Below are 10,000 nucleotides of genomic sequence, written 5' to 3'. Positions count from 1 at the left end.
ATACACACACACACATACACACACACACACACACATGTACATACACACACACACACATACACACACACATGTTTATGTTTCTATGTTTATGTTTTTCCATGTACATGTTGTTTGTGTCTATGTTTATGTTTTTCATGTACATGTTGTTGTTTGTTTCTATGTTTATGTTTTTCATGTACATGTTGTTTGTGTCTATGTTTATGTTTTTCATGTACATGTTGTTGTTTGTTTCTATGTTTATTTTTTTCAATGCACATGTTGTTGTTTGTTTCTATGTTTATGTTTTTTCATGTACATGTTGTTTGTGTCTATGTTTATGTTTTTCATGTACATGTTGTTGTTTGTTTCTATGTTTATGTTTTTCAATGTACATGTTGTTGTTTGTTTCTATGTTTATGTTTTTCATGTACATGTTGTTGTTTGTTTCTATGTTTATGTTTTTCAATGTACATGTTGTTGTTTGTTTCTATGTTTATGTTTTTCAATGTACATGTTGTTTGTTTCTATGTTTATGTTTTTCCATGCACATGTTGTTGTTTGTTTCTATGTTTATGTTGCTGTAGTTGTTTACAGACTCAGACATGGTAGTGAGTTCTCCAAAGAGGGTCTTGGTGGTGCTCGTGTTATATAAAGCTGTGCTCTGCTCGTCCTACAGGTCGTGACATCGATTTCTTCTGCCCTTTCGTACATCGTGGTTTTACTAAACCACTGCTCCCAGTGGACACATGTCCACTGGGAGCAGTACAACTGGATACTTTCTAACTGAATGTGTGTGTGTGTGTGTGTGTCAGTGTGTGACTTCACAGTGTGTGTGCGCAGGACAGAGGCCTCGCAGCGCTGTGGCCTCAGAGGAGTGTGTGTGTTGCGTCCGGACACTGAGGCTCTGCAGCTGCTGGACGCACAGACGCTGCAGCCGCTGCTGCTCTGGCCGTACCGCTACCTGCGACGCTTTGGGCGGGACAAGGTGGGCCCCGCCCCCGAGGTCATCCAATCAAGAAACCTATCAACTTCATTCTCTCTCTCTGTCTCGCTCTCTCTCTCGCTCTCTCTCTCGCTCTCTCTGTCTCTGTCTCTCTGTCTCTCTCTTGCTCTCTCTCTCTGTCTCTCTCTGTCTCTCTCTCTGTCTCTCTCTCTGTCTCTGTTTCTCTGTCTCTCTCTCTGTCTCTCTCTCTGTCTCTCTCTGTCCCTCTCTTTTTCTCTCTCTCTCTGTCTCTCTCTCTGTCTCTGTTTCTCTGTCTCTCTCTCTGTCTCTCTCTGTCCCTCTCTTTTTCTCTCTCTCTGTCTCTCTCTCTGTCTCTGTTTCTCTGTCTCTCTCTCTTTGTCTCTGTTTCTCTCTCTCTCTCGCTCTCTCTCTCCTTCTCTCTGCTGCATTGCATGCTGGGAGTTGGGTGATTGAGCTGCTGAATGACTTTGGGATCTTTTGAAATGTTATTTGTTTTTCAAGATTCAAGATTCAAGATTTTTATTTGTCACATACATATACATACTTCCATACATATATGCAGTGAAATGTAATGCAACGCACCCGGTGATAGCACACAATAAGTCCTAGGAAAAAGTACAAAAATAAAATAAAATAAAAAGTAGAAAATTCCTTTCTAATAGACCGACTAACTGACTCCTAAAACGTAATACAGTAAGTGGAATACTTATAGAATAAGATAAAAAATATATAGAATAAAATACAATAAAAAATAAATTGAAATAAAATGGAATAGAATAGATAGAAGAATATGCCTATGTATATACAGATATGTGCATTTAAAGTGGCATGTGAATTAAAGTGGCATGTGAATGTGAATAGTGTGAGGTAGTGTTTGGGATAATACAGCACAGTATACAACAGTACGGCGCAGCAATACGGCATCACGAACAACCCTGAACAGTGATACAGTATGCGGTACAGTATGCTACATACAGTACAGTATGCGGTACAGTATGCTACATACAGTACAGTAGGTAGTGGAGCCTAGTGCATGGCTCAGTTAGGACCCCTGGTGAGGTCAGCGTTGACAGTTCTGATGGCTTGAGGGAAGAAACTCCGTCTCAGTCTCTCTGTTCTCGCTGCGTGACTGCGGAGGCGCTTGCCTGACGCAGCAGCTGGAACAGTCCGTTGTTGGGGTGATGAGGATCCTTCATGATCCTACAGCTCTGCTACTACACCTCCTGGTGTATAACTCCTGCAAGGGGGGGAGGGTAGTTCCAGTGGTACGTTCAGCTGAACGCACCACCCTCTGCAGGGCCCGCCTGTCCTGGGCAGTACAGTTCCCAAAGCAGGCAGTGATGTTGCCTGTCAGGATGCTCTCCACTGCTCCAGAGTAGAAGGACTTGAGGATCCTCACCGAGACCCGGAATTTCCTCAGCTGCCTGAGGTGGTAGAGACGCTGCCTCGCCTTTCTCACCAGAGTGTCTGTGTGAACAGTCCATGTTAAGTGTTTTTTTCTTCTTTTCAACTGTTTCTACTTGAAAATGTGAGCGGAGTTGAATTAAAAGTTGCATCTGGACAGTAGACTGCAAGTGGGGCTGCAGGTCACAACTGGCAGTGTGGACAGTAGTGAGCGGCCAGACCTGAGAGGCGTGGCAGCCAGAAGAACAGACACTGCAAATAAAGACCGATGAGGATGGTTCTGTTTCAGTTTTCTGATGTTGTTTCTCAAGATGATCAACAATTCTACTGGACACGGGAAATTAAGGGTTTCTTCTGTTGTGGAACCACTGCAGTACCACACTTGCCGGCGGTGGAAGGAGCCGTGGACTGAGTGATGTCTGCAGGGTTTCTGTTCCAGGTTTGGACAGAGATGGCTCCATGTTACAGGAAGTAAAAACATGGCTGCGATAAACACCTGTTTCTTCTCAAGTTGGATGGGATGGACCTGGGGAGGTGGTTCCTGGGAAAGGAACCTTGGTTCTGGACCCTGAATTCTGTCGGTGTCGGTGTTTTAACCAGAACTGGACTGACAACGCAGGACAACTTCAGATCTGGAGGACGGTGGAAAACCACAGAACTTTAAATGAAGAGACCGGAGAATGTTTGAAAGGATCACATGCACAGTTCACTTCACGAAGCCCTGAAGCCGTTGCCAGACCGGCCCTGAGGCGGGGAAAGGGGACCCCGGTCCAGGCTGACCCAAATGTCGCCATATTTTGAAATTTTGAGAGTGTCATTTTTCCAGAATTGCTTTGCATTTAGGGACTCCTCAACCGGTGTCAGCTGCTTGTGGGCATATTGTGCCCTTTTGAATCTGAGCTTACATTTGTAGTATTTAAGTGTGTCACAGTGAAGAAGGCGTGTCTCTGCCTTTCCTGGATCTGCGTGTTTAGCGTTGGATCATTTCCTGAGTTTTGTCTGGTTTTTTGACGTTCCTGGACCTGGAAGCTGCTGACCTGCTCGTGGAGGAGGGGGAGGATCTCTTCCTCAAAGTATGGCGAGTCTCTCGGGGGGATGTAGAGAGCACAGAGGAATGTGTCTCTGGGGCAGTTGGTGATGCCACTTTGGATTTTTAGCCAAACGTGTGATTTTTCTTTTTTTATTGGGATAACGTCATTTACAGTATAAATTCTGATTTATACCGAATGATTATTCCCCTGAATCTCCCTCTTCTATGTATAGATATATACACGTATGCATACACATATACACACATGCATACATATATAAACACATACATATACACACGTATATATACATACATACATACATATACCATACACATATATCTATACATACTGTATATACTTGTGCTCAGTAGAACTTGTTAATAAATATAAAATACATCAAATTTAAATGAAAAATAAAGGAGAGGAAAGGAAATCAATGAACTATGAGTGAATGTTCACCGTATGTATTGAGGTGCTGTTGGTTTGCAGCAGCACTCAGCTCATCAGTCTGGTGAAGGTGAGGCTGAGCAGGTGTTTGATCTCACCCAGGTCTGCAGTTCTGCCTCTGCTGGGCGGGGTCTTCAATGCAGCAGCGTAGCTCTTCTACAGTCGGTGCCGTGAGGCCGCGGGGAGTCTGGGTGGGTCGGTGGTGTTGGGATGGAGTTGGGCGTGGCCTGGTGAGTCTGGGTGGGGTGGATGCTGGTGCAGCTCTGGTTCTGTCGCAGCTGCTTTGAGGAGGATGAGGTGGTGGAGGGTAGTAGGGGCCGGTAGGGTATATCCTGGGTTCTCCCTGAGGTGAAGAGAGATGCGGGGCGGCTTCCTGAAGGCTGGGTCCTCTGCTGGTCCTGGGGCGGCTTCCTGAAGGCTGGGTCCTCTGCTGGTCCTGGGGTGGCTTCATGGAGGCTGGGTCCTCTGCTGGTCCTTGGGCGGCTTCCTGAAGGCTGGGTCCTCTGCTGGTCCTGGGGCGGCTTCCTGGAGGCTGGGTCCTCTGCTGGTCCTGGGGCGGCTTCCTGGAGGCTGGGTCCTCTGCTGGTCCTGAGGTCGGCTTCCTGGAGGCTGAGACCTAAAGCCATGTCCTTTAGGGTCTTAGCGAAGGTGCACATGGTCATTGAAACTGTGAATAATGAGGGTGTGGTGGTGGCCAGGTGGAAATTTGGCTTGAGGAAGATCCATGGGAGAGTCAGCATTTATCCTCTGGAGGGTGGCAGGGTGGAAGTCTCTATGGGGCAGGAGGGTGGGGACGGCATCTTGGAAGAGGGGAAGGTCTGTGTAGCTCTCTGAGCCTCCCTCTTTACGGACTCTGCCACCTTCTCCTGATGTGCCCTCAGGTCGTTGGAACCTGTGTGCACAATGATGTGGCTCGGCCCACTGGGACTTTGTGAGCAGCTGAAGGGCATTTTTGGTTCTAGGGCACCAGATGTTACGCACCTTTTGCCCTGGAAAAGGTTGCTCCTTACTCAGAAATTTCCCATTTGAGTCCATAAATATTATTATGTCACTGGGGATCTTCTCTGGACAAGGCCGCTGGTAGTGGCCTCCCCGTTTTTGTCGATGGTGGAGGAGGTTGTTTTTTTGGACAGACTCTCTCTCATCTGGGACACTCTGCTCTCTAGTCGGCTGCTGCAGGTCCCTCCTCTGATGGCGGCCCCTTCCCCACCTCACTGTCTGGGCCAGTCTCTGCCAGGGCTCGGATCGTACTGAAGTCCTTCTGGACAAATGTGAGTGTGGGGGTCTCTTCCCACAGGTGAGGCTTTAGATAGGGGGGCGGAGTCTTTCTGACCGTGCTGCTCCCACATGGCCAGAGTTGTATTGTCCGTTGGCAGTATGTGGCCCGCAGGCCACAATTATATGGACAGTACATCCATATATGTGAGGAGTCTTAATAATGGAGGTTAATAGTCGTCCTCTGGGGCGCAGGAGGCATGGCGTTCCTCTGCTTGCTGCTCACCAGCATCCGATCTCCTCTGTTAGACGAACAAAACATTTAAGAAGAACTCCCTGCCTCCAGGCAGGCAACCGCGCTGTCGTCCACGGCCGGTGCTTGACCACGCCCCTTTGTCCCCCACAGTGAGACTGGCCTCATTCCTTGGAACATGATAGATGTTCACAGGGAGAGGGGGGCTGCCGCTGTCCTCGTCCTCGTGCTGCTTGTGGTGGACAGACGGTGTTGTGTCCGACAGCAGGTTGCTCAGCACCAGCTGCAGCCAGGGTCTCTGGCTTCCCTCTATTCATCTCTGCTGGGTCTGCTCCTGCTCCCTCTGCTGGAAGCAGCAGGAGGCTTCGTATCAAAACAAAACTTTTCCACTGAGCGAGGACCTGACCCGGCTGCTGCTCTGCTTGGCTGCACTGGACAGAGCTTTGGGGTCTTTTCTTCTGAGCTCAGCTCTCTGCTCCTCGTGGTTCTGCTGCTACTTTAGCCACGTTAGCTTCTTCTCACATCTTGTCTTCTTCTTCTTTAGGTTTTATTGTTTTTCAAAAATGTGTTTATCTCACTTTAGAACACACTTCAGTGGGACATGACTTCTCCCTCCCCCCTCTCTCTCTCTCACCCAGGCCAGCTTCTCCTTCGAGGCAGGCAGACGGTGTGATTCAGGTGAAGGTTGCTTTGAGTTTGACACCCAGCAGGGGGCGCTGCTGTTCCAGACCCTGGAGAGCTCCATCAGGCTGCATCGTGGGGCCAGCGGCGCTGAGTCCCCCCGTCCCGTTGCCCACTCCCCCCGCCTGGCTGCACCCCAGGTAAGGGGCGGGGCCAGTGGAGCAGTGGAGAAATCAAGTTGGTGTCAGTGAGCACCGAGTACAGTGTACTCTGTCCACATTGTACACAGTACACAGTACTTCCACTAGATGGCGCTCATCCTACCTGCATCCTCCCTCCATCCTCCCTTCCTCCATCCTCTACAGTTTTCCTCCATTTGGTAACCTTTGTGCTTCCAGGATGAAGACTGTGTTTACAGTACAGTGAACGAAGTCAAAGACACTGCAGAGACACACACCCTGCAGCTGGTACACACGTACACACACACACACACACACACACACACACATACATGTACACACATACACACACACACACACACACACACACACACACACACACACACATTTACACACACACACATTTACACACATACACACACACATATATACATACACACACACACAAACACATACACGTATACACATACACACACAAACATAAACACACACACACAGACATACACACACACACCACATATACACATACACAACCACACATTTACACACACACACATTTACACATATACACACAGATTTACACACACACACATTTACACACACACATATACACATACACACACACACACATACACACACACATACACACACACACATGCGTGCACATGACTTCCTGCTGTGTGTCCTCCTCCTCTGCAGCCTCCTGTAGAAAAGCTTTTATGTGGAGTGAAGAGTTTGGATCTGGATTCCAACAGGAAGCAGCTGAGGGGCCGGCTGAGCTGCCCCCTGCCCCCCGCCGGCCCAGAGCCCCCCTGCCCCCAGCCGTGCAGGGCCGCGGCCCCGCCCCACGAGGCGGAGTACTCCCTGCCCTTCGACCTCGTCTCCGCTCAGCCGGAGGCCGCCTCGGCGAGGGGGCCGGGCCCGGACCCCCTGTACGACAGCATCGACGAATCACGGATCGGACCGGCGTTCCGGGGCGCGGCCGCGGCGGAGCACATCTACGACGAGCCCGAGGGCCGCGGGGGCCGGGCCCCGCGGCCCCCCGCCTCCGCCTACGCCCAGCCGGAGGAGGTGATGGGCGACGCCTGGAAGATCATGGGGACCGCTGCCGACCCCAAAGGTCACCAGTTCCCGTACGACCCCCGAGTGGATGACTACGCCGTCCCCAGGGCGACGCTGCGAGCGGCCAATCACAGCGCGGCGCTGGATGAGTCGCTGTATGATAACATGATGGAGAGGGGGGAGGGCGGGGGGAGATGAGAGCACACACACACACACACACACACACACACACACACACACACACACACACACACACACACAGGGTGTGTGAACTGTCGCTACAGGACGTTGGATGGATTGAACCTTTCAGATGAAAACCAACGACAAGAATTTAACATCATGAAAATGAAGAATGGACGGAGCATCCAGCCCAAGGCAACACCATAACACCACCATCATAACACCACCATCATAACACCATAACACCACCATCATAACACCACCATCATAACACCACCATCATAACACCATAACACCACCATCATAACACAACCATCATAACACCATAACACAGCCATCATAACACCACCATCATAACACCACCAACTTAACACCACCATCATAACACCACTAACTTAACACCACCATCATAACACCATAACACCACCACCATTACATTTACATTTACGTTGAGTCATTTATCAGACGCTTTTATCCAAAGCGACTTACAAGGGAGAATAACATTCAAGCTACATTGCAACAGAGACATTAGTGTAACAATAAATACTGCAAGGTGGTGCTAAGTACTTGTAGGTTAGGACAGGAGGTACTCACTGAAGAGCTGGGTCTTCAGGTGCTTCTTAAAGACAGAGGGAGGCAACCCTGCCGCGAGGCTGCGAACGTGTGGAAGAACACGCCCACGGCTCCAGATCTAAAGCCGATTGGCTAATCGGTCTGTTGCTCCAGAAACAGGCCCCGTTCACTCAGGCAGCAGAGGAATTGAGGGGGAGGAGTCGGAGCGGAGGAACAAAAGTGATTGGATAACATTTTGGGACCCAGGCTGGTAAATTCTTCCTGCCCCGAGCATCTGGAGCATCTGGAACATCTGGAGCATCAGGAGCATCTGGAGCATCTGGAGCGTCTGGAGCGTCTGGAGCGTCTGGAGCGTCTGTCTTTCTCTTCATTTTGAGAAAACTCAGGGCTTCATCGAAGGTGCAGCACTGATAGAAATGCATCGTGATGTCCTACGTATGTGCCGGTGTTTGGGTAGTTTGGGGTGTTCACTGTGATTTAGTTTGTTCAGCTCAGAGACCAGGATGTAGCTCCATGGTAACCGATGCTGTAGATCACCGTGGTAACGGAGGCAGCGCAGTGAAGCGGCAGGTTCTGTTTAAGACCAAACATCCAAACAATCATACAATCCAGAAATTCAGCAACTGACCAATCAGCTTCCTGGAGGAGGTGACATCAGCACTCTGCTGTGAGAGCCATAACCTTTTATTTTATAACATGTCATATCATTCAAACAATAAAGGAAAGATTAAAGCACTGAATTTTTATTTGAATTGATTGTTTAAATATTTGGATGCCGATGAGGTCACCGCCCTGCTGGTGGAGTGGCGTCCAGTAGGGGCAGCAGGGGGTCTTTGATGGACTCCATGACAGTCAGACATGGAAAGAACCAAACCCTCGCAGAACCTCGCAGAGCTCCTCCTTCCACTCCTACTACAACACTACTCACCAGGCTGTAGCAGGACATTTGGGACGTTGCACTGGTGTTGGTTGGGCTGAGGGATGTGACATCAGAGATGGGCGGGGTTACACTACTCTGTGCTCTGATTGTTTCCTCTGACTATGACACTTCATACAGTTCATAATAATAACAATAAAAATAATAATAACAACAATAATAACAACAACAACAATAATAATAATAACAATAATAATAATATTACATGTAATATGTTGAAGGATGTTTTAAATCCTAGATAGGGGATTAACAACAGCATTTCATCTGTACATGAGTTTGACTATGTGTACTGTGTGTGTACTGTGTGGGTGTATACTGTCTGTGTACTGTGTGTGTGTGTATACTGTGTGTGTACTTTGTGTGTGTGTGTGTGTGTATGCTGTGTGTGTGTATACTGTGTGTGTACTTTGTGTACGTGTGTATACTGTGTCTGTACTTTGTGTGTCTTTATACTGTGTGTGTATAGTGTGTGTACTTTGTGTGTGTGTGTGTGTACTTTGTGTGTGTGTGTATAGTGTGTGTACTTTGTGTGTGTGTATACTGTGTGTGTTTTTACTGTGTGTGTACTTTGTGTGTGTGTGTGTGTATAGTGTGTGTTCTTTGTGTGTGTGTGTGTGTATACTGTGTGTGTACTTTGTGTGTGTGTGTGTATAGTGTGTGTACTTTGTGTGTGTGTAAACTGTGAGTGTACTTTGTGTGTGTGTGTGTATAGTGTGTGTACTTTGTGTGTGTGTGTGTGTGTGTATAGTGTGTGTACTTTGTGTGTGTGTGTGTGTGTGTATACTGTGTGTGTGTACTTTGTGTGTGTGTGTGTATAGTGTGTGTACTTTGTGTGTGTGTGTATACTGTGTGTGTACTTTGTGTGTGTGTGTGTATAGTGTGTGAACTTTGTGTGTGTGTATACTGTGTGTGTACTTTGTGTGTGTGTGGTTTCCTCTGGATCTATTGTATTTACGTCCAGTTGTAAAACCAGGAGAGTGAGACATTCCAGTAGATTTATACACGTTGGAGTGAGACCAGATGAGCCAGACAGGCAGACAGTATATGATCAGTTTGACAGGTATGTGAACAGAAACTCTTTCTACTTGATGTAGCAATATCGAGAGTGAGACAGGTTGGGTGAGACAGCATGAGAGGCAGACAGTTTTATTTTTA

At 48.2% G+C, this 10,000-nt stretch overlaps 1 protein-coding gene across 1 annotated transcript in view; it reads left to right on the top strand.

The window, feature by feature from the left end:
* LOC307232629 (docking protein 2-like) overlaps positions 1 to 8,284 on the top strand; it is a gene marked incomplete at its 3' end in the record, with an annotated part of 11,480 nt that extends 3,196 nt beyond the window's left edge. Inside the window, exons 5-9 of the mRNA XM_080003730.1 lie at positions 792 to 964; positions 5,932 to 6,114; positions 6,313 to 6,381; positions 6,793 to 7,310; positions 8,155 to 8,284. Coding sequence (XP_079859856.1) covers positions 792 to 964; positions 5,932 to 6,114; positions 6,313 to 6,381; positions 6,793 to 7,310; positions 8,155 to 8,284 — 1,073 coding nt within the window. The remainder of the gene's footprint in view (positions 1 to 791; positions 965 to 5,931; positions 6,115 to 6,312; positions 6,382 to 6,792; positions 7,311 to 8,154) is intronic.
* Positions 8,285 to 10,000: the final 1,716 nt, after the last annotated feature.

Source organism: Zeus faber (assembly GCF_960531495.2).
Source record: "Zeus faber genome assembly, chromosome: 7".
Classification (NCBI taxonomy): domain Eukaryota; kingdom Metazoa; phylum Chordata; class Actinopteri; order Zeiformes; family Zeidae; genus Zeus; species Zeus faber.
This window is presented reverse-complemented; position numbering and strand designations above follow the sequence as displayed.